Here is a 25,768-nt window from a genome sequence, read left to right as displayed (position 1 = left end):
TTTCAAATTAAATGTTGGATTTTGATCTTAACAGGGCTGTTAAAAAATTAAATAAAATAAATAAAAAACTCCTGCAAACCTAAATGAACTGAAGAAGAAAAAAAAAGTTAGAGTAAGAAGAAACAATGTTTACATGACGGACATGTAAACATCTAGAAAAATGGCTTTTAGTTGATGATTTGATGTTTAAAACTTGTGTTGACCACTGTATTTACTAAATTTGCTAGTTAAAGCACATGATGTTAAGTTTGTCAGTGAGTTTTACAAGAAATGTGATTTGCCTGTAACCGGCTTTTTAAAGCAGTGCGGACTATTTAGTATGCAACACAATTTGAATACATATTTCTGGGTATCCTGTTATATACAGTGCAAAACATTTTTTTCTTAGCATAAATGTAGAAATAGTGAAGATCTGAATCTCTTGAACCTTACAAATTGCTGATTTTTCCTGAACTATTGGTAATATTTTCAATATTCTAAGTTGTCAGTATAAAATATTGTCGCTCTTGTGTTTTAAAAAGGTTTTAATCCACTTAAGTAGGCTTTTTTTTGTCTTTCCAGAACTCTCCACTAGATGGTAGTGCTGCTTTATTTTCCCCCAATCAGCTGCTACTTCGCTGAAAAGCAAATGAAAATATAAACCAATACTCAAAATACTACTTCATTATTTTTTTGTACATCTTTCCACACTTATTTTTCAAAATTACTTTGGCTTTTCTTTAAGCATTGCTAGTTACTAGATAACAACTTTGTTGACTCAAAGTTTGCAAACTCAGGAATATGAAATGCAAATACAGTGAAAAGAAAAAGAAGGAAAAAAAATGCTACTCTGATAATATTTAAATAAAAATATCTGATCTTGAGAAAGTAAATGAATAATAAATTTACAATCTGGCACATCCCATACTGTCACACAAAAAATAAATTTAAACCTCAAAGTTGTAGATGTCACTTTAATATCAAAGCTAAGTTGACCTCTTTTGAGGTATTTGCTATAAACGTCTTGCTGTAAATTTCTCTCTCGTCTTGTCATATTTGTGATGCTCATTGGACTGCGTGTCCCACACATCTTCTTTACGTTATTTAATGCTTCAACCAGTGAAATAATCTGGTTTTATTTCATGGTTTTGCTAGTAAAAGTTTATGAGTATGTGTGCAGATATTTAAAGTTTGAAACAGTAAAAAAAAAAAAAAGGTTCTCACTTTTCCTTCAGCTTAGAATCAAGTCTGAGAAATAAGACAGCGATATGCAGCAGGAAACATTTCAAAGTAAAAGCATCACACATGACAAATGTGTTGATGTTTGAAGGCATATCATATACTTAGCAGAAAATAATGTACTGACTTCCAATACAAAATCGTGGCTTAGGATGGAGTCAAAACCGGCAAACGCAGACGTTCTTGTTCTAAAGCAGCATGAATTAAACTGACACACTTTTACCAGGAAACCGTGGCTGCGTCTCTCTGACTTCACTGCAGCTTTTCTTCAACTGTGGCAGTAATCAGTGGAAAGAGGCACAAGCAGACACATTCCTCTGCAGTTTACATCTGAAGCAGCACTGAGGAGGATGGATTGTTCAGAGGAGCTTCAGTCTGTGTCCGAGGAGCCCTGCACTCAGCTGGAGCTGAAAAAGGGAATGTCCATTTTTATTGACGTAAGTGTCCATTTCATTCATTTTGTACGAAATAAACTCACACTCCTGGGATCAGCTGCTTTTGATCTTTAGCTTAAGTGCGAAACTTCAAAAGGGTGCACCCCAGTATTTTTTTTTTTTTTTTTCGTTTGCTGCACAAAGAAATAAGTTTTACTTGTTTGGACACACTTCACAATTGTTAATGATCTTTTAATGAAGGGTTCCTGCTCATTCAAATCAACGGATTTGACAGGGCTTACCTTTATTAAGCAATTAATGGAATGATTTCAAAAGGTTTAATTCCACCCACACATCAGGGTTCATAAACAAAAACATGGTTTAGATTAATATTTCCTCCTGACATGGATTTTATTGCATTTTATTTGTTTTGTATTTTCAATTTGAAATTTTGAAAAAAAAAAAAACTTGAGCAATTTCAAACTGAGATTGTCAGATTTCACTTTGTTTTTATTCATATTTTTAGTGATTTAAAATATTTCAACGCAGTATTGTCTTTAGTATTCTTATATATGCTTCTAAAATTGTTATTTTTATTATTTTTATTATTATTATTATTATTATTATTATTATGTAATTGCTATTATTTTTCTAAATAATAATAGCAATAGAAATGATAAAATGGCATAATTAACCTCTATTGCTGCATGTTGTTCTAATAATATGTTTAAATGTCCAATAACATTGAAAATTAATGTGCACAAAAACATATTTCTTACTTTATAACTATAGTAATGATAAGAAGAATGAAAACAAATTTAATAATGATTAAATTAAGTATGCTGATTAAGTCATGTAATAATTAAATTTTAAATCAAGCCACTCAATACCTTTCTAACTTTTAAGCGGGAAAATATTTGCGGGTTACTGTTATTGAATATACAGAGCGCAGCCTCAAGATGAGGAATTAAATATTAAAATCACATATGTATGCAGATAAGAGCGGGAAATCATCTCTCAGGAGCTTCCCCGTCTTCGCCTCGTTCCTCCTGCCCTTCATCCATCACCTCGTTATTCAGAACTCCTTCCTCTCGTTCCTCCATGCTTTGATTCACCTGCAGCGTCTCCTACAGAAACCTGTCGGCTTCCCTTGGTCTTATGAAGGAGCGTCGGATGCCGATGCAAATGGCTACAAGTTATTTTGGGTGCAAAGCAGCATGTCGGATGTGTCATGTGGTGTCAAACAGTAAAGAGGCCGGGAAAGAAACCAGAACTTGCTTTCGGAGGGAATCTGGCAGGCAGATTTCAAACCTCAGCCCGAGCTGATCTGCTTGGCACACAAACGCCGACAACAGCAGTCGTTTAATCCTGGAAGACGGGTTTTTAAAGTGTTTTTACTTCTCCGCCGCTGTGTTTGTGGAGATGACCCACATATTGGAAAAGAAAGTTTTGTTTCAGAGGAATTAAATGACTTGTACTTCCATTTATGGCTTCATTTATTTAAGAAAAAAAAAAAGAAATCCAGCTACATCTAGATTTCATGTTCAATATATGACAAGGTGAAGCAAGCAGTGTCCCAAATTATTCTTGATGACTTGTTTTTCTCCATACAGATCAATACTTGGAGTTCTTACTATAACTCTAAAAATATTCACACCAAAATTTTAACTCTTTTAAAATCTTTTTTAGCATTACATCCCTAAGCTTCTGTGAGTCTTATTTTGAATGTTGCATAGTAGACCTAATTAGTGCGTAACTAGGAAATATCCATGATTTATTTTCAAATCATAGATTGGAACAGTGTGCCATGAGATGTCCAGAGCTTGAGAATGTTTTGCTTTAAATCTTTCCTCACTTTTATCCAGTCCTGTCTGCTGTGTTCATTTGTTTTCATGATGCAATGTGTTCACTGAATAAGCTGGCTTAATTCAACTTATTTTACCAATTAGGTGACTTCTTAGTTGCAAAAAAATCCAATATCAGGCATTTTAGAAAGCATATGATGTAGTAAAATGCTAATTATTTTCATTCTTTTGATATAAAAAAATGTTTTTGTCAGATATTCATAGCAGAAACTCTTGGCAAGATGTCTGCTTTTTTTCCTTTTTATTGAAAAACAACAAAATACAGATTTATGACTGCGGAAGCATCTAATTGAGTCTTTTTAGCTGAAAAACAGGTGCAAGTGTTAAGCAACTGATCACAATAACTTTGATCATTGTGTTAACTTCCACGCAGTGGTGGTGTCTGACTGAGACACATCGGCTGGGTTTTGATGAGACAAAAGAAAATCAAAACACAACGCATGTAGAGGCAGAAGACAGACGGAATCAATCAATCAATCAATCAATCAATCAATCAATCAATCAATCAATCAATCAATCAATCAATCAATCATAAGTGTTTGTGTTGCAAGCAAAGATTACTTTCACTCCTGTCTGATAGCTACAAGTTAAATTTGATGTGAATTAAAGGCGGGTGCAGCTATTTTCAGCGTGTGATTTGAGCAGTTTGAAGCTGATGTGGTCACTGCCAGCCTCTCTTTCATCTCCAGTGGACTCTGGGACAGCGCGATCAATAATTCAATGACATGCCACTTTTGCAAGTGTGATCAATGATCTCCACTCCCATGCACACCAGCGCACGCATCCACTCTAACTTTGATGAAGTGTCACCTTTTTTGACATCCCACTTCCCCCCCCCCTCTTTCTCTCTCTCTCTCTGTCTCTCACTCGGCTGCAGATTTTGCGAAGGGCCGATAAAAACGGTACGTATCCCGACATCAAGCACACGCACGCATGCGGCTGTATGTCAAGCATTAATCTAATCCGTTGTTCTGATGTGTGAAGGAACAGACGCACTTTCTGAATGAAATTCCAATCATGACTGTCTGCTGATGCTGTTTCCATGGAAACAGGAAACTGACCCCGTCGCTGTTGCGGTTCTGTTTTAGAGCGCCAACGAGGAGGAAAAAGAAATTTTCACAATTTACAGAGACTTTTATCATGGTGGCCCTTAAGGCTAGCTGCCTGATTGTTAGAGGAAGAATTTCATTTAATTTGATCTGATCTTTTATGTCTTACATGATTGACTTATGTAAGATACATAGCCTATCTAAAGATACACGCCGCTTCTTATGAGAATAACAAGGAGCAGTAAATAGATTCCTTATAAATGTTGGTAAAAACGCACTGCAATCCAACAGATTTATAGCCTTGTTAAATGTCGGTAAGGTCTTCTGAAGGTTAGTAAATACGAAAGTGTGTGTGTTTGTTCAAGTGCTAAAAAAGGGAAAATCAACCTTTGATATGTTAATGTTGTTTCCTTTGTTAAAATAAATGTGACTCCCAAACTGAATGCCAAAACAAGTTTGAAAAAAGTGGGACAGAGTCACGTTTATCCCGGTGTTGCATCACCTCATCTTTTAACCATCAGTAGGACCAATTGCAGTTTTTTTTTTCTTCTCTGTGTTTTGTTTCATCAACTGTCTTTATAATTCTGCACTGATGGAGCCTTTTATAGATGTGCAAATGTTGCCCATGCTTTGTGGACTAATGCAGCCTGGTATCACTGGAGAGGCCCACTTTTAGATGGCACGTTGAAAATAAGCCAGATGCTCTCTCTTCTTTTCGGCCTGCAGGCGCAGTATTCACCGTTTCCAAAGAGAAACTGAAGATTTTTATTTGTAAGACCAGAGACCGATTTTTTTTTTTTTTCCACTTCACCTCCATTAACTCCAAACTGGTCCCATAGAGTTCGAATGAGCTTCTGGATCATGTCTGAGCATTCTTTGCTTTTTCTTACTAATTATTTGTCCTAAATCTTGTTTGTATGAATAGATACAATTTTTAAACATTATGTGTGTGCGGTCGTTGGAAAATTTAGAGTATTCTATGACAATCTGTGTGTTTCTCCAAAACATTTGGATTTATGTACATCCATTGAATTAAAAAAATGCTTAATTAATCCCAAAGGGAAGTTAGATATCAAATTATTCAAGATTTTTCAGAGTAGCTGCTGATGGCTGAGGGCAGGAAATATACATTTAAACATCACTGAAAGATTCAAGTAAGATAAACAACCAATAACAATTGAAGATACGGTCTTTTAAGATTTTCTGCAAACTGATAAACACAAATATTATTACTGGTGAGGAATAAATTGGGAGTCCTGACGATTTTTGCAGCTGATGGGCCGTCTAAGAGATTTAAAGCGATCTAAAAAGTTTACAAGTGAATGTATTTGAATAAACTGTCAATATGGCCTTTGGGCTAAGTGTCATGGTTTGGGGAGGATTTGCTGAAGTAGGACGGGGTAGCTCAACATCATAGAATCCGCCATTAGTGTGTCTTTGAATAATAAATGGGAATGGAGTGCAAAACAAAAACCCACCAAGGACTTGAAGAGAAATAAGACAAGGACAGTTCCAGGCTGAGTAAAAGTCTTGATGTCACTGAGACGCTTTGGGGTAACCGTAACCCTACATGTGCTGATAAATCACTTTCTTCTTCAAAGAAGAAATACAAAGATTAGAAATGTGAACATTTCTGTTGAAAGAATTGACTGTTTAACGGGACATCCAGTTTTTTTCTTATGACCGTTCATGAGAAAAAAAAATTGCTTTTGCTCAGTTTTCAGCTTTTGTCACAGAATCTGATTCTCTTACCAATCATGTTGGAAAACTGTGATGTTGAAATATTCCATGTTTTAGAGTTCCTCCAGCTCATTTATATAAACGTGTTGCTCATTTCAAAGTAAAAAAAGGATTATTTGAGTACATGTTTGAGTTTACTCTTTCCAGTGATTTTTTTGTTGTTGTTCTCAGCTTAAATTAATTTTCCACATTAGTAGGTCAACCATTTCTTTGAGAAATGATCTGATTTCTCTTTTACGTTGATGTGCCACGAGTATGTCATACAAAGCAACCCAGCTAGACTGTATGAACTCGATTAAATATTCATAAGGTTTTGTTTTGTTTTCTCCCCAAGGACGATGTTTTATGTTGACAGTAATGTGCACGTAAACAAGAAAGACAGATAAAGCAAAAGGTTGTTTAAAGATCATAGAAATGGAACAACTTTTCTTTAAGACTAAACAAAGGATAGTCGTGGTTGAAAATTGAAAATTTGTCCACATGGCGACATTTGATGAAATACAAATGAGCTTGAAATGTTTTCAAGGATTCATTTGAACCGAACCTGTTGTTTTTCTTTTTTTTTTTTTTAACTTGTCTCTTTTCTAAGTTAAATACGAGCAGGAAACCTGGTCTGAGGGTGTGTTGAGGTAATTCTAGGATAATTCTGGACAAAAACTTTTTAGTGATTTTAAAACAGTTGAGAACTAGTCAGAGCTCTGATGTGCTCAAACGCTATTCGTTTGTTTAGAATGGCCTAGTCAAAGATCAGACCTAAATCTGTTCAAGGATCTGTGACAAATCTTGAAAAAAATAATGTTACTTTAAACATTCTTCTCCAATGACAGAGTATTTAGCAAAGCATAAAAATGTCTGTCTCCAGATGTTCGAAGAATAAAGTTTGGCCTTAATTTGACCCTAATTGCAGTGGAGGTTGGTTCTACAGAGTATTCAGGTCAGAATACTTCTGCCGGGAACTGTACTCCATGAACCATGCAAGGCTTTGAAACACTGTGTACAAAAAGTGAAAAAAATAAAATAAAAATATCTGCAATGGTCTGGGAATCTGTTTGAACCCGCAGGGCCTCGGAAGCCATTCAGAAAGCAACTCTTTCAATTTCACATCCTAAGAAGGCAAAAAAAAAAAAAAAGCTCAGCAATTGTTCCCAGGGCATGACATACTCCTGTATCCATTAAATATCCATCCCACGCCGTAAAAGCTTCGAGGCTGTCCTGCATGTCTGTTTTTAGCGTTACACATTCCAAAATGGCACATGTGCCAAGACTTCCAAGCTTTGCAATCTGAGCTCATCGACAATGAGTCACTTTACGTTACGTTTCTGTGCAAGTGTGCTTTTCTTTGTGGTATCCATGGCGACGCAACACTCTACTTAACGTCAGATCTGTGGCAGATCAGCAGTGAACAGTTAAAGATCACCCGCCTTCGGTCCACACAGACGGGCAGACAGAGCCGGAGGCTAAGTGTCTGCGTTTTGATATTCAGGTTGCTCTCTGCGAACTTCTGTTTATCCTTTTCTCATAAATCTTTCATATTGCTTTATTCTTTTCATAATTGCAGAGCCTCGGCGCATAAAAGTGACTGATTGCTGTGAGATTGCTAAATCATGATGACCCCACGTAGACAAAATGTTACTTGTTGGAATAATAAAAACAAGAGAATCAATTTCTGTTCGGTTTGATTGCTCCTAAAGTATCACAAAGGAGGGATGCGGGGGGAGGCTTGGTGCATTTAATGCAACTCCTCGGCGTTATTTCATAGTTTGGCAAATCTCAACTAAGTCTGTGTGTGTTTTATCAGAATAAAGCTAAAATTAGCTATTAAGGTGTTGTATATTAAAGGAGAACATTGCTCCTGTTAATTATTATGACCTCACGAATCCTAATTTTCATTTCCCCCCCTCAGACGATGGGAAGCTGTCTTTTGATGAATTCAAATCCTACTTCTCTGATGGAGTCCTGACAGCTGAGGAGCTGAAGGAGCTTTTCCACACGATTGATACTCATAACACAGAGTGAGTCGAGTAATTGCTTCATTTTGTTTTCAATTTCAGATGTGAACAGACTGGGGAAAATATGAAATTTATGCAAAGAGACACGGACATGATCAAACTCTTATTTCTCTGATGACAAGGGTGTTCTCAGAGTTCCTGGAACATTGACTCATTTCATAAGTTTATAGAAAACTGTGGCTTTGCTTAAGCTTTATTCACACAGTTTTACTCTAAATCACCCAATTAGAAATGGGTTAACTGTCCTGACGATAAGTTTTATGAGGTGAAACTTTCAAGTCCAACTGGATGTCCGTCCAAGTTCTTTTGTTTTTGCAAATTCACAGAAGAGAGATAGTAGTAAATCTGTGTGATCTTTCATTTTGTATTGATTTTCCCTTTAAAGGCTTTAAACACATGAAAGACTTATCAACATGAAATGTTCTTTCTCCTGATCAATAGTTTGAAAGGCAAGCGTTGTAAATGTGTGTTTGTAAGAAACTACACTTATGAAACTGAAGCTCGGAAACACTGAAAACTTTCTGCTTTGTGATATTTTTGTAGATACAGTACATGGCTTTTCCCTCCTCATAGAGCACACTGGAAAAGTAGCAAACAAGCTGTGAATTTATTTTTAGAAATGATGCATAAAATACAAATATATTTTCTGTCAAGTAGCAGCTCTTCTAATATCATGGTGTGTAATTTTTATCTTACAAAGTGGTGAACAGTTTGTAACATTATAGAAAACATCGGATGTTATTTGAAAATCTGTAAAATCTTTTTATTCTCCTTTATTGTAAAGAGATACGCAGTAAAGAAAATGAGTTCTGCTCGGGATTATAATCGCTGTCTGAGCAGATTTTCTGCTGTTTGACTCCACAGCAAGTTTGTATTGAACTCAAAATGAGCAACTAGGTTAATTATGTTCAAAACCATAATTTATAAAGCAATCTCCAGCTGCACGGTCTGTATCTGTTGATTTGCATTAAGTAATTTTACCAACAGCTGACTACGCATTGAAAGAAATGCATTTTTATCACATTTTATCTGTAAAACCACCACAGCTGTGATTGCAGAAAAAAGTAATGCTAGTTTCTGGAATGTGTGCATACTGGGTGATCTAATTACACACGTATTTTAATTTGTTCATTCTTTTTTTTTTTTGAGTAGATTTTTTTTAAAAGTCAGAGTACTATTGAAATGTTAAATAGCCTAATCGTTCATTTGTTATCTTGTTGATCACTCTTTATCCAATTCCCCTTAGAAAAGTTAATTAAAAACAGTGAATAAAAAAATAAAGCTTTAGGTTCATCAGACAATGCAATCTTTAGAGACACAAGATGACCATAAAAAAAAAATCAGTGTAGTTATTTGGCAGTCTAACAAAATCAATAACAATTAAAAATAAAATAAATTTATGACCCAATTTCTTGCCCTTATTTCTGGATTTCATTTAAGACATATGTTGTTATACATTATCTTCATTTTAGGTTGATGCAAAAGAAAATTCCAGTGATTTGTCCTCCTTTTGTGACACATTTATCTCCTACTGAGCAAAAAGCTTTATGCAGATTTCTCTGTGGGAACGTTAAATCTATCTTTGGACTCGTGTTGTTGGCTTGAATTTACTTGGATAGCTTTTGGACTCATTTTCTATTCAGCTTCGATGGAAAACGACACTTGGACGAAAACAAAAGCGGCGAAGAAATAAAAAAGATGGCCAAAACGACTGAAGATGAACACGAAAACAGACAATAATAAGATTTATTCTTCATCTACCACATGCCTGGAAAGATAAAGAACGTAAACAGACGATCCTTCCAGATAAAACTTTCCAAGTCAAAACTTTCAGGCTAATAGTCATTCCTTTAATTGAATAGAGAGGTTTACGATCTGAGTTTAGACGCACCTTTGAGTATCACACCTTGGTGTCATAAAAACATTAATATTTTTGAGAGATTATCATTACTTTGGAGGAAAAGAAGGACAGGTTGATGTTTTTGTTCTAACAACAGTTGATATCATTCGCCTTCCAGTCATCCTCTTTGTCACAGCCGAGTCTTTTCTTTTTTTTAATCCATGTTAAACTCAAGGTGAATGCGCCCCAATGTCTCTCAGTTAAAAGGTAGTGAAGTTGTTAGGAACCCAGTTAGAGCTCTCAGATTGAGTCCTGTATTGATCAGAGAGTGAGTCACTGAGCTTCGGCTCCTCGGTTTGGTGTGCAACACTCAAACATTACTCCATACGTCTGTTTTTAAATGTGTGCTTGGTTTCTTAGAAAACTGCTAATGAACATCTTTATATTTTTATCCGCTGTTTTTGTTGTTGTTTTGTTTTTCACTATGTTAGCGTTACGCCATCCATTACTTTATGTGAAATGAAAAACAGGCCACATCAGAAAGAGCTTAATGGTCTGTTATGCAGTTTATTTTCTAACTTCCTCTATTCTCAGCCGGCCTCCGTGTCTCTAAGTGTTTTCTCTTGTTCAGACCAGCTCATCTCTGCAGCTTTTTCCCAGGTGAAAAACAGCTGCAGCTTCTGTCGAGCAGAGTTTAAGCCAACCTACATCTTCAGTTTCTGCCCTTTAAAAAAGGAAATGTTTTATATATCTCAAAAGTATCTGGAGGGCTTATATGACGACTAAAAGATAGATTGTGTCATTTTGCAATCACCTGTGTTTTTAGCTTCTTTTCTTTTAGGACTGTTGGTTTCAGATCTCATAAAATTGAAAATGTATGCAAAAAATGTATTAAATATATTCTGGAAAGAGTTTCTTCCCTTTGTCTGAAAAAAGAGTTTATTAGATAAAAAATAATTGCCTGTATTGGTTTTTCCCCCTGTAATTGTGAAGTCCTGCAGATTTTCATTGCGTTTAAATCCTCCTCTTTTGTCGTCTTTTTACAGCAATGTGGACACGGATGAACTGTGTGGTAAGCTGAAGCTGTACTGTCACTTCACTCTCAGAGAAACTCTCAAATGCTTTTCGACATTTTGATCGCTGTGACCAAATCCCACTGGGCATCTGGATAAAACCCTTCCTGCCTGTATTTTCCGTTTCTCTCTTGGTCTGTAGAGTATTTCTCCCAGCACCTGGGTGAATATGAGAATGTTCTTGCAGCTTTGGAAGAACTGAATATGTCCATACTAAAAGCAATGGACAAAACAAAGAAGGTAGGCTAAAGGAAATAGCGCTAATTTCACAATTACACACACAATGAAAATTGTTGCATCTGTTGTCAATATTCATTTATTTCTCTCTTGAGTTTCTGAACATTTTATTTGTGTGTTTTTTTAAATATATATATTTAATTCGTGTCAAACCTTTGCTTTGCATATGGCAAAAAATATGACCAAACTGCAAATGCAAAACCCCCAACTGCGAGGTTTTGCATTAAAAATACGTTTTTTAAAACGCCACCGCCACATGTTTTATTTCCCTAGTGTTATAACATCTTTCTTTCATCTTTCAAAATATGTTTTATTAACGATTTTGCACAATAAACGTGAAGTTATTTGAATCAATCTTTCAGTATTGCTGTCAAATGTCTAATACTCCTGGTGACTTTAAGCACTTACACCGTCTTTTCCAAGGTTTAAATTGATAATAATTAATGCATATTGTAGGCTGAAGTAAATACTGGCTTTAATAATAAAAAAATAAAAAAAACACTTTTAAAAATATGCTGAATCTGTGCCTTGAAAAACTCTTTGCACTCCTACAGATTTCTTCTCTTAGCTTTTTTTTTCCACCCTTCAAATTTTCTGATCATCAAACAGCACATCTCAATCCAGACTTTGACTAGGCCAATCTAAAACTTTCCAGCAGAACTCAATATGCCTTCGTGTTACCCAACACTTCATTACCATCCTCTTCCCCGCTTTAATTTAGACAATCCAAAATTTTCTTTCTAATGATTTAAATTGCCCTCAAATGGACCAAAAATGATTAAATTTTACTTTTAGATTTAGAAATCCTACAGGTGTCTGGGTCTTTAAAGCCACGATTCATGTGGTGTGACAGAAAAACAAATGCTAAAACGTCAAGTTAAATTTGAGTCCATTTAATTAAAAAAACAAAGAGATGCTTGATTTCTCTTACAGTCTGTTAGCTGCAAGTCAAGTCTATCTCAGCGTGTTGCCTAACAGACTCACTCTCATCCCCCCATTAGTCAAATTTCCATTACAGAGCCCTAACGGACACGCCATGGCTTACTCATACTCTTTAAACACCAGAACAAAATATGCTGTACTAGACTTGTGGAGTAAATAAACATGAAATTTAATAGACTGCAACAGCACTGGGCAATAGATGTTGATCCTCAGGTGAAAAAATTGAGAAGAAAGATTGAAGATGGAAAGAGAGAACAAGGAGATGATGAGGGTTAAATGTATTAAATGTATGACAGATGAAGGGAGAAGAAGAAGGTAGAATCTTGCGGCATCCCGATCCCTCCTCAGGTCTTTAACACCCCTGAAGCTGTTAGATAAAAGATCTAGTTGGGAAAAAAAAGACTGGTAACACTTTATGTGAAAGGGTGTGCATAAGAGTGACATAACACGTGTCATAAACCTGAAGAAGTCCTTATAAATGTTTTGATTGTTGTCATGAAGTGTCATTTTGTAAATAATGACACTTTTCATGCAAAGTTTCATTGAAACTTGCCTTAAAAGTCAATTAAAAGTGTCAACTTTGCATTAAAATTGTAATTATTTACCAAAATAATGAAAAGTTGACCTTTTTATTGGACTTTTAATGCAACTTTTAGTAGAACTTTGCATGAAAAGTGCCATTACTTACCGAATGACACTTCACGACAACAGTCCTTGTTTATGACTGCTGTTATGTCAGTCTTATGCAAACACCTTCAAATAAAGTGCTACCAATGCGCATTAAACAGATTTTTTCTAAGGAAAATGCAGAAAAACCCCATTGAGTGAAGAGGAAAGAGGTGAATGTGGAACATTTAAAAGTAGAAGAGAAGCAGTGATTTCGAATACTTATATTAACACCACAAACTTTATTGTATTTAGTTTGAATTTTATGTGACGGAACAACACAAATTACTTTTTTAAAATTTTTCTTAATATTTTTGGCATAAAGTGATCTATGAAAAAAAAAATATATATATATATAGTCAAATAGGGAATAGTTGCTAATGAAAGGTGGGAAGGACTAAAGACAAATGTGAAACAACAAAAACTGAGACGTGAAACTACCGTATTTTACAGAAACCTAATATAAAAATCTGTAGAGAATGACAATGAAATGGTAGAGGGATTTAACACAGTCACAACAGAATCAGAATTGAAAAAGAACAAAACACCAAAAAGTAGGGGAAGAAAGGTACAAAGTTATTGCATTTTTATTTGTATAAAGTTGGAACATAATGGACAAGTCACAGAAAGAAATGAAAAATCATTTGGTGAAACATAAATGCTCCACAACAAAAGAAGAAATGTGTAATAAAAGAAAAATGCTTGAAGAATAAGAAAAAAAGAAGAAAATGGACAAATAGAGCATCACCCAAAAACAAGAATCAATAAAAAAAAAAGAACAAGAACAAACTCACTCAGTATTTTTTTTCTTTTGTTTGGGTATTTCTTCAGCCAAACAAACCAAAACTCACAACAACGAGTCTCTGAGGAGATGTGTTTTATGAAACAGGCTTCAAAACAGATGCTGAACAAAGGAGAGAGATAATAACAGTCATTAAAGTTTTGATTTTTTTTTTTTAAAGCAATTTCTTTGCCTCACTCTGATCTGTTAAAAGAAATCTCCCTCAGGAAGAACGGGACTCATCTGTCGACCTCACAAACTTCTTCACAGTTTGCTCACTGACTCAGAATGGACATTTGACCTGACTTGAAGACAAATTAGCCTGCACAGTCTGGACAGAACCAGCAGTGGCAAAAAAAAAAAAATCTAAACTGCAACACAGGGTTTCAATTGGCTGATGTCTGCACGTGCCTTTAGACTTTCAGAAACATCTTCATTAGAAAAATATGATGCCGTATAGAAGGAAAATGATTGTTTTTTAAAAAAAGCATGATCTGTTAAATTTCCCTGAGTATGCTTGAGTAATAGATGAGCCAGGAGGAGAACAGATGCTGCGTTAGTCACTGACTGAATCTCGGTCATCTCTGTTAAGCCGTATATGTGTTTGAGTGGGCGGTCTCTGGCTGTGGATGTGAGTGAGGGGGCTGCTTGAATGCGAGTCGCTTCATAACGCATCTTGGGTCTTTTTGTGTGCTGGTAATGTGCATGCGCATGTCATTGTATTTGCATGTGTGACGCATTCACACACACACACACACACACACACACACCCACACACACTACTGCTGCTGAAACATGAATGTGGATCTAATAAATACAACATCAGAGATGCCATATGGATTTTACTTGGCCCAAATATCAGATCCAAGACAATAATTTCACCATAGCATGGAAAATGGTGTGTAGGCAGGTAATGCAGTAATTTATTTGAAAAATACATGCAGTTATGGGTAGTAAAACATCTTATATTCTGAGAGATTAATAAATAAATGCTCCATTGACAGAATCTGTTTATATTTATGTATTTCCACAACTCTCACCTTTATGGAAGAGCGGAAAGGGGAAAAAAAACTTTACTGGAATAAAACCTTGAGAGGTGGAGACGCAGCAAACGCGTGGAGTGGAAATGTGTAACCAATGTCAATATCAGTTATGATTTGATAAGTAAAAATAGAATATGACAGGTTTCTTTTTTTACACTGTCAGTGAAAATAATGGACAAGAAAAAAAGTTGTGAAGCTTACATCAATATAATTATGAATGAAGGTGATCCAGTCAAAGTCCAGATCTATAGATCAAATTAAGAATATCAGACAAAGACTAAAAATTGAGACGCTCAGAGCCAGTTTGTCTGAGCTTGAGCTATTTTGCAAAGAATAATAGGTAAAGGAAAGTATTTACAAATGAATATCACTTTTTAAAAGCATTTATGCTTGAAGAAAATGTGTAAAAGTTTGAGTTGATGCTCTAAACGTTTTTAAGGAAGACTTGTATTTTATTTATTCACTATTTTACTAAGGTGGATGAAAGATGTTATACACACGTTCTGGCATTTTTGGCTCTGTGGGGCACTTAGAGGAAAGTGCAACAATATGCAGAGAGCTAAAAGTCGTTGCCTTCACCAAAGCTCTCGTTTGACCTTTTGTGCAGCAGACAATTAAGCATGAAGGGGAGGCAAAAAGGAACAAAAAATCAGGCAGACGGGAAGCTGCTAAATGACTGTGGGTCTGGGGAACGGACACACATTGCTAAGGCTGCAAGAAGTCTGACCTTTACCAGTCTGTCAAAACTCATTCTCACCATCTCAAAGCGCATTTATGTCCAAATGTGTACTGCTTAAAAAAATATTCCCCATAAACAAAAAGAAATATTGAAAATGTGACCGACTATGTCTTACAACCAGCAGACTTTTTTTTTTTTTTTGTACACTCATGTATGAGTTATTTGATTTAAAATGCACTTTTTGTTTGTCAAGAGTACAAACGGTCACTGAGCTCAAAACGGAGGGAGCAGCTGCAGAATGCGCGCCGCAAACTCGGCAGCGCCAAGCATCTCTCACTCCTCTTTGATTGGAGTCTGAACAACAGACAGCCCCCCTGCTTTGTTCCTGCCACAGCTGATGACATGTCCACAATGTCAGAGGTATATTTTCCCCCCCTCTCAATCAGTTTACCCAACAAACACAGCCTGACATAAATAAAACCTTTCTCACAGAAAATGACATGGTGCCAGCAACTCCGTCATACACGCAACGCGACTGTCAAGCGTAACAGGAATATGGACGTGTCATCTTTGGTTTGCTTTGCAAACTCGTCTTGGGCGAATTAGAAAAAAAGATGATGAAGATGGAGTCATCAAGTCGCAATCTATGACAGCAGATCCTTCACTCTTAATCTGACGGCCACAAGATTATAGTCCAGTTTGGATTCCCATTGAGTCCCAAATAAACTCTCCTTGGTAATAGTGGGAGTGAGTATCAATCCGCTGCTTTAAAGTGGCTCAGAGAGTGTCCAAATTTAATCACATTATTGGTGCTTGAATGGAAATAATGTATATATATATATTTAGTCTCAAAATCATATTAATGTGTCTACAAAGTGTATTCTTCACTTTAAACCATTTAAAGTCAGATTCTAGATTTTTCCAGTATTTCTATTGTATGTTATTTGTAAAATATTTACTTATTCAAAAAATAACCATCTAAAAATCATCTGTACTTATTTTTGTTAAATAAAATGGTAAGCAATCCAGCAATATAACATTTGTAGTAATGTGTAGGTAGTAATAAAGTAATGATTTGACTGAAAAAGAAATAAGAAAATTAAACAAACAAGATACTTACTCGAATCCTACAAAAGGTAAAAGTTTTCTGAATAAGAACTAAAAGTTCAAAATGGCCACACAAAAAAAAGACTTAACGGTGAAGCATTTATAAAATGTTTACTGGTTTTATTTTGGACTTTGAAGACCAGGTTTTACATCCTAGACAGGAGTTATAATTCCTAACATTAATTTTAGGAGTGAACGTGAAGGAGAGGAAGAAATAAAAATTCAAAGTTTCCAAGTAACCCGGAAACTTCAATTTAGCAGAGACCAGAATAAGAAGAAGTCCTTACTGTGCTCGAATCTTATTGCTTTAATTTACAAATGCAGCTGGTTTGTTTGGCCCAGATTGATTAGTATCTGGATGTGTAAGAGTATTTTCCTACAGTTTTTAAATGGTTTAGATGTGCTGTCTGAGAGACTTAAACGTAAAGTTGAAGAGCGGTGATATGTAAATGTGGGCTAAGTGACAGACGGGAGCAGAAACTAACAAAATGTCAGGTACCAGACTAAAGGGAACACTGACAAAAACCACAAAACAATTACCCGTAAAACCTGACATTTCCTACTCATCCTCCTTTTCACATCTTCTCTTCTCGAGCAGCGCTGTTGCATAATCTCTCCTGAACAATCTTTCTGGGCACATTTTAATTAGCAGAGGAGGTTTGGACGTTTCGTGACTCTGGAGTGGCATGTGAAACCTGTCACAGCTTCCCTTTGTTGTTCCGCCCACTCACACTTGTCCTCCCCTTTTTCCCCCCACCTTGATTGACAGGATTATCAGGAGTCCACCCACCTGGAGCAGTTTGTGACCCGCTTCTTGCTGAAGGAGACGACCAATCAGCTTCATTCGCTTCAAAGCTCGCTCGAGTGCGCCATGGAAACCACAGCCGAGCAGACCCGCCAGGAGAAGTGAGCGCGAATCCCTCTGGTCCTTCACACCAACAAACACACTCGGTCTCGGAAGCACGAGCGAAATGCACACCCAAGCCCATAATTACACGCTCCTGCTCGTCCGCGTGCGTTCTGTTTGTCCTAATTTGCATCCTTCATATTGGACACGAAGAAAGACGCGTTTGCACAGAATGCCTGAGCCGAGTTCCCAATCAGAACACCTGCTCTTCCTCGAACAACTCGTGTGACTCATCGTTCGCTTAATAAGTAAATCTCCTTCTGGGGACAGACGAATTTCAGCTAATTAAAGAGAACTTGTTAAGATCTAAGGAAAGGGACTCAGGAAGGACGCGATGACATGAAGGTGATTATCATAATGATAGGGGAAGGAAGATCAAAGTGACAGAGGAGCACAGAGCCCATTTTATTTTATTGCGTTTTTCAGGATTTACCGTATGACTTTAAGATAAAGTATCATGTTTCAGACAGTTTACATGCGATTTTAACTTAATTTAGTCACACGCAGTGTACGACTGTTCGCAATAATTTAATGTAACGTAAATTCAAAAGTCAGTCTTTAAATCTGACTAATCCACAATACGGAGAACAGCAGATCATGTATTTTCTACTTTCCCATAAAAGATAAACCGGAACTAGTTCAAATGACTACGTCATTTATTTTTATTGATTGATTTAAATGACTTGATCAGATAAACACTGGGTGACGAAAGAATACTTTTTGGAAGTTGTCTGTGTGTCTTTTCAACTGAATTAAGACTATTTTTGCACTGCCGAATCCAAAAATGGCATCCATTCTTCTCAACCACGTCAGGTTCTTATCTAGAGAAATCTAATCTTCTGACTAAATTGATGACATTTCTCATCTGAAAAAAAAAAGCTTTAGCAGAAAAAAAAAATGTTTTCCAACAGAGGCGTCTTAAATAAATGATACAAACTTAAATTTCTGTAAATTGAGTAATAAACGTAAATTGAACATTATGTCTTCAGGGCCTGAACTTCTGTTTCTTTGAGCGTGATTTTTTTAATGCAATTTTTTTGGATTCAGCACATCAAAACGACCCTAAACAGCTGAAAAACCAGAGACAATTTTTCTGGCTGTTGCCCAGTGTTATTATAATCTTCATAAAACCATAAAATGCATCAGACTGCTGGGTGTTAATTGTCTCCCAGTGGTTGTTTGAGTTCAGGCCTGGTCTTCCTCGGACGGCTCTGCTGCTCGTTCTTGGTCAGTCTGTGTTCAGAGCTCCAACATGCCTCCGGTGCGCTCAGGTCATTAGCGCTGGCGATGACTCACCCAGAGCACACATGCACACATTGCTCACATGGACTGCATGTGTGCAGATGGACATGTAGGTGAGTCCTCCCTGCAGGTATCGTCTGTGTTTATTTGAGGCTCGGTACATTCATGTGACAGCTAATGACGCACATTTTTCACCTGTCTTGTGGTGTCTTGCCCGCCAGCCTGGAAAGTGGCTAGAAATTAATGGGGGGAAAACTTTAAATAACCACTGCTAATGGGTTATTAAGCTTCTTGTGAAGCGTTTTCTGAAATTCTGTTGAGCAAGAGAGTCCAGTTCATTATCTCTCTGTTTGTGAATGAGGTTTTTGAGATGGAATAGCTACTTATATTCAACGTAGCATTTTGTTTCTTTTAAACCTGTGATCATCATTTCTAATATGATGAATTGCCTTTCCAGGTGCTCATCTGTAAGAATAGTAGCAATAATTAAAGTTTTAACAAAGATCCTTTCGATGTAATATAAGTGGAAACTTTTTAATGCATTAAGCCTCAGACACATCTGGATTTCTCTGAAACCATCTTGTGGTTTTGGAAAGACGACATAAATTTGCCGTCATCGCTTCTTTCTTGTCCTGTTCGTCATTATCACCGTGTTTACAGCCAAGGATGCGGTTAAAAAATGTTCTTACTTAGCTGATAGGCATCTTCTGTGTCCTTTCTTCTCTCCTGCCTTCTTCTAAATCTCTCCATTTCTATTTTGTGTCATTTCAAAGTGGCTGTCCCTCACTCCCTGAGCTGCCTCCTCTCTGTCAGTGTTCTTGCTGCTTGAGAAATCCCCCCGTGAGTCTGAATGTAATCACTGTGCTCCTGCAAACATCAGGAGTTGTTACCGCGATGGCTTTTAAAGTCCCTTTGTGCTTGTGAAAAGGCTGTGTTATTTGCACAGACCGTCTTTTTAGCCACATGCATACTTGCGCTGGTTTTTCATAGAATGCTGCATGTAATTAGAAACTTACTTCTCCAAATATTGTGTCGGCTTCGCATCTTAAACGCAGGTGGTCATCTTTACCTTATCTTATTTTTCATGACCTCACGCATTGCTCTCCAGCTTTTAAACTCCTCTTTTGCTCCTTAAAGTTGACAGTTTTGCCAATTAAAGTTGATATGTAGCTGAGGATGTGACTCACCCGCATGCTATACCCATAGTACATACCAGATGTCAGCTTGTGGATATTTCACACTGAGTTTTTACCTGGTTTGGATGGAGACTAAGTGGTGTCACCTGCCCCTGCGGCTCCCTTTCAACAGAAATTGATCAACACGGATAAGTTTCTTTCTATCCTAGAATAGAAAAACAAGGCCTCACATAAATTATCACTTCATTAGTTGTGAAATTTACGGATGAAAGGCATCACAGTAAAATTGTGACGTATTTTTAAGCTTATGTGCTCTTTTACCAAGAAAATAATCACAAATGAAACATTTGTAAAAGAAAATAGGACTGGGAAGCTAGAAATAAATCTTAATTTGGCAAATATGAAGCCAACAGCCCCCACATTAGCTACAAATACAATGTTTGCTAACGCACACGTCTCTGGTGGAGTGCAGAGGATTTAGTTTTTAACGGCTTTAATCATGATGCAAACACTGGCAGTATATGAGTCACTGCTGGAGGAACCATTAGTACTGCGATTATTACTACCGAGCTAATGTTAGACTACAAAGCTCTGCTGAACACACTGACTGCAACGACAGGAGGGTGGTAGGAGTACACAGAAGTCGAGGTTTGGTGTGTGTTTCCATTTGGAGGGTTTGGTTTGTTTCTTTTTGCCAGAAACAAGAAAAACAAACCACCGTTTGATGTTAAGCTTTGCAAATTTAGAAAAAAATATTGAGTGTTTAAAAAAAAGGAATGCATAAAAAAAAAGCAAATGTGACACTGTTTGAAGGCAACATGGTATTTCTTAAGCTAATTCTCCTGCAACTATGACGTCTTACTTGGAGTTTCCAATCTGTACTTTTAAAAATTAATTCATGTTTTGGCATTTTATTACACAATTTTGTTTTAATGTTTAGTCTTTGTTTTTGGTTGCTGTTGTTCAAGTCAAATTCAAGAAGCTATATAATCATTGCCATGCACTTGTTCAGAAGCAACACCGAAAAATTTATTAACCTTGAGATGACAAAAAAAACAACAACCGACAGAAACGTTCAGAGATTTGAAAAGAGGTTTTCAAAAAGACCTAGAAGTAAAATTGCATAAAACAATCAGTGTGAACTCCGAATCCCTCGAGTCTTTTCGTAGGATGGGCCCAAACACGTTGACGGCGGTCTGATGAATCGTAGGTGATGTCACCCTCTGGGAGCGTGCACCTTGTCACTGACATTAATGTCAATGTCAGCACAACACAACACAGGAATGAAGCAGCACCACTCTGGGCTTGCTGCTGAATTTATTCCTATCTGGATCTAGTCACCTGAGTGCTGTCCCAGTTTATATGCATGCCCCAATAATCCAATAATCTTTGTTATGAAAATGATTTAAATCCATTGCTTACTGTGCCGTGTAACTTTCTCTAAAAGTGTCAAAGTAATACCACGACTGGCTCTCTTTTAGATTTAAAATTCTCTTTCTTACTTAATGAAGATCCTTCATATATCAGTGATCTAATTCTTCCAGATGTTCCCAACAGAGAGAGACATGCTGTCTACTTTTAGAGCTGAGCTTAAAACTTAACAAAGCTTACAGTCAATATGACTCAGGCTATTCTGAGTTATCTCTGTTGTTATGCTGCTATAGGCTGGAGAACATAATTATCACTTTCTCCTACTACTCTGCAATTACTCGCTATCTGCAGTTATTGCTGTCATAAACTTTTTTTCTCTTCATAAAAGTTACATCTGGCTTGGCGTTATGTTACGTTGCTGACAGAACAACTTAATATTCAGATCAGTAATTAAGCCAAATAACTTATATTTTGTGTTTAACATGCAAAATGTTTGTGAATATGTTCTACCCAGAACTCCTCCAGTGGCTTCACTTGGTTAATATCCTGCAAAAAAATCTATCAAGTGTCTTTTGTTGTCCAAAGTATTTTTTTAACAATTTTTTTCCTTTGCTACAAATGGTCAAGCGCTGAGGAAAGGAAATATCCGTTACCCTTCAGGGCACACGCGTCAAACTCAAGGCCCGTGGGCCAAATCCGGCCCGCCATAGCTTTTTATGTGGCCCTCTAGACTCTTGACTAAGCGCCAAGTGTGCCTAAATATTATGTTATCAATCAAATCCATGCAGTTTTTATCTGTTTACTGCCAAATTATATTAATTAGTCCCTCCTTTCTTGAGAATTATCGTGGAAATTCATACAAAAATCCACAAATCCCCACACTTTAATGTACTTATAATTGGGAGTTTGTTGCAGATTTTTCTCCCAAAAATTGTCAAAAACTTTATTACTTGTACTAAACAGCTGCTTCAGCCTTAATTGATGTCAGATTATAGTCCACGATCGATGCAGCGAGTAATAAAAAGTCGCATTTACCGTCAGAAACAAGCAAAAATGTCACAAATATTTCCAAATTAGTACCACAGAACCACAAAAAGTATCACAAAATACTGGAGGGACTGAAAAGATGTTCAATAATAATATTTAATTTTAAGAATTTATTGAGATTTTAACAGTTTGTGAACAGGTTTTATAAAAACATCCTGGAACAACCGGCCCTTTAAGAGCGTTTATGTCCTTGATTTGGCCCAAAGCGAAAATGAGTTTGACATGCAAAATGTATCAATTTTTTATCTGATCAATCAAGACAGGTTAATTTGCCTCTCCAAATTGCCCCTAGGTGTGAGTGTGTGTGTGCATGGTTGTGTGTCCTGTGTGTCTCTGAACACAGAGACACACAGCTTGCGACAGACTAGCGACCTGTCCAGGGTGAACCCCGCCTCTCGCCCGAAACGTTGGCTGGAGATGGGCACCAGCACCCCTCCCGACCCCACTAAGGGAAAAGGGTGCAAGAAAAAGGATGGATGGATGGATGATCAATCAAGACAGAAGAATTGATTACTAAAATAATTGTTAATTAGAGCCCTAGATAAAACATTGGAAGGAGACATTTCTGTTTTTAATCCTTAGGATTTACAGACGGTTCAGAGCCTATAGGTTTGTCACTATTTGGCTCCAAGATTTCCTCAGAAAGAAAAAAAACTTTAACGTAAACTCGACTGCAATGTTTAACTGCTGGACCAAATTGGAATGTAATATAAATGAGTTCCCTCTATCACTATACGATTTACATTTCGGTGCATACGCTGGATGTTTTATTTATTTATTGGTTTTGTAAAGTGCCCTAAGATGACATGTGTTGTGAACCAGATGAGACGTTTGAACTGATTTCAGAGCAATAATCTCTGTTCCGTCTCCAGACAGGGCCCCGTGAAACCAGAGGTTCTGTCCATCCAGCTTTCGGGTCGTCGCTCCAATCGGAGGCTCCAGAGGAACAACAGCCTCTCCCCCAACAACCCTCTCCTGAGTCTTGTCAATTCAGGTGGGTCGATGCGTTTGCATGTACTGCTCACTTTAAATAACTCAACGTGGCATTGCTGTTTGCAAAGAAGCAGCTGCGGGGTCAGAGAGAGCACGTCTCTGCAGATCAGAAAGCACGACGCAGAGGTGGAAGGGAGGAGAGCGGAGGTGAGGCAGAGGAAAGGCCAGGGACAGCCTGGAGGGGGACCGGACCGCTGGGGTTCTGGACGCCTGCGTGTAAAAGTCAAAATTTACAGATCAGGGTTTTCCTTTGACATCTAACTTGCCAGTGACGACTTATTTTTCAGAGAACTGCAACAGAAAGATGAGGGGAAAACAGGTGTCTGGGCCAGAAATGGTCATTTTAAATCTGATTAAAAAAGGAAAGAAATTACAAGATTGGGCGTTTTTGAACGCCAAAGTGCGTGGCTTCAACATTCGTCTGGTGACCTCATCAGTAAACACTCTGTTGTGTTACTAGATCAACAGTGGAGCATGTTCGTAGTTTTGATGTGTCCAATAACAGGAAAAATAAAAGTCAGATGATTCAGCCTTCGACCTGTTGACCATAAATCAGAGCTGATCAAGTGAGAAATTGGCTAATCTGAAACTCTGATTGATTTGAGCATCTGTATAATTACGAAGCTATATAAAGTGACTGATTGATGTGTGTTAAGTTGGCTTTTCGATACACTGAAAAAACATAAGTTTCTACTTGTTCCAGAATGCTTTGAACTCTAAAATTTGCGAAAAGTAAAAGTCAAGATGAAGACCATTGTCGATGTTTCTTTGTGAAGTATGATATAGATGCTCGTTTGTGCTAAATCTTTACCAAAATGCATATTTAAAACTAAAGCTAAAACATTCCCCGCATTTTCAAACATACAAAATATCCTCTACCCGCTCCAGCTGATTGTCTCCATTTCTGTTCCCGTCGTTTTTTTAACCATTGATTGCACACGGCCGCCTCTTCGCCGCCTCTCCAGCTCAACACCTGCTGCGATTGCCAGAAACAAACACAAAACCCAAACAAAGCGATTACAGGGCTCAAAGCTTTCCCATTGATCTCGGTGGTTGTTTGCCGCCCGACATGAAAGGAAACACTGAAATGACCCCCCTGGCACACTGGAGTCATTCATACCTGCATTCGCTTTCAGGGATCGATGGATGAAAATATTTTAAACAAACACGATGCATGAAGCAGCTTTCATCTGTGCACCTTTGTTGTTTAAAATCNNNTATATATTTCTGTCTCCCCCCAGGTGTTTACGATGAAGATTGTCAGTGGACGGTTCAGGTCAACAGGCTGCAGAAGCTGATCGACCGTCTAGAACAAAAGGTTGCTCCGCCTTTTTTCTTCAGCTTAATTTCTTTTGGATTTCCCTTCTTACGCCTCATTTTGTGTCTCGTTTCTGCTGTTTGCTGTCAGCGATTCGGCCATCTGGTCTTTACGTTACCCCCTGAAATTGTGACGAGCAGGTTCACAACAATATCAGAGTGGCAAACCACACCTGCCCACATTAGAAACACGTACGCATATGCTCACACTGGAGAGAGAATCCGAACCTGAAAACGAAGCAATGCGTCGTAAACCGACATGATGTGAGGGAGGCATTTGATGAGACTTTTAAGCCAAGAAAACGGGGCTGTAAATATCGTATCAGAAGTAAAAAGAGAGTCAATCAGGCAGTAACAACGATTCTGACTAAAAAAATAAAAATATTACACATGAAATCAGTTGCCCATAGCCTGTTTCAGAGGGTTCCTGCAGGTCTACATAATTCCCCTTTTCAAAGCTCTTGATTGAAATAAATGGGTCACTATCAGGTTTCTGTAGAACATGCTGAGGAGGTAATTGAATCATTTGAATCTAGTTTGCTGGAGCAGGAAAACATCTCAAACATGCAGGACAGCAGGGGGCCAGGAGGACAAGGAGCTAATCACATAAAGTCAGAATAAATTAAAATAAGGTTTAAAATAGACATTTTATAACTGTAAAATAATCAGTTAGATTGGGTTTGTGTACACTCTTCAATTGGACTTTTATGAGTTTTGAAGTATTTTTAAAACATTTCAGAGAAGTTTTACATTTTTCCACATGTAGAAGGTGTCCCTTTCTATATGTATAGCATATTATATAAATGTGTTGCAGTAATTGTCCACAGTACGATCTATAGCAGCTTTTTAATGATTATTTCATTTTTTTATGTTTGCGATCCACGTTGACTTCTTTCTTCTTTCACTTTTAACTTCCTCCTTAGATGCTGTTTTTACATCTACGTTGTCTTTTTAGCTCGTGGTCTAAGATGTCCCTCAAAACTTGTAGTAACAGTTTTGTAAACATCCAGGAAATGTAAACCCTTGTGCAGTTTAAACAAGAACTAATATCCGTGTGCTTCCTCCTCTGCAGGAGATTCGGATGGAGCCTGTTGAGGAGGAGGTCTTGGAGAGCAAATCGGTTGGTTTATTG

At 37.2% G+C, this 25,768-nt stretch overlaps 1 protein-coding gene across 3 annotated transcripts in view; it reads left to right on the top strand.

Moving 5' to 3' along the window:
- The first annotated feature begins 1,502 nt into the window (after positions 1–1,502).
- necab1 (N-terminal EF-hand calcium binding protein 1) overlaps positions 1,503–25,768 on the top strand; it is a 32,155-nt gene continuing 7,889 nt past the window's right edge. For 2 of the 3 annotated variants that reach the window (XM_017307601.1, XM_017307600.1), the window contains exons 1-9: positions 1,503–1,655; positions 4,335–4,359; positions 8,150–8,258; positions 11,142–11,167; positions 11,311–11,408; positions 17,393–17,529; positions 23,199–23,320; positions 24,561–24,637; positions 25,709–25,756. In XM_017307601.1, coding sequence (XP_017163090.1) covers positions 1,569–1,655; positions 4,335–4,359; positions 8,150–8,258; positions 11,142–11,167; positions 11,311–11,408; positions 17,393–17,529; positions 23,199–23,320; positions 24,561–24,637; positions 25,709–25,756 — 729 coding nt within the window. In that variant the 5' untranslated portion in view covers positions 1,503–1,568. The remainder of the gene's footprint in view (positions 1,656–4,334; positions 4,360–8,149; positions 8,259–11,141; positions 11,168–11,310; positions 11,409–17,392; positions 17,530–23,198; positions 23,321–24,560; positions 24,638–25,708; positions 25,757–25,768) is intronic. The other variant, XM_008422020.1, reaches the window with a different exon arrangement.

This window comes from Poecilia reticulata, linkage group LG11, assembly GCF_000633615.1.
Source record: "Poecilia reticulata strain Guanapo linkage group LG11, Guppy_female_1.0+MT, whole genome shotgun sequence".
Taxonomy (NCBI): domain Eukaryota; kingdom Metazoa; phylum Chordata; class Actinopteri; order Cyprinodontiformes; family Poeciliidae; genus Poecilia; species Poecilia reticulata.
The sequence above is the reverse complement of the archived record's forward strand: the minus strand, read 5'-3'. Positions and strand labels throughout refer to the sequence as shown.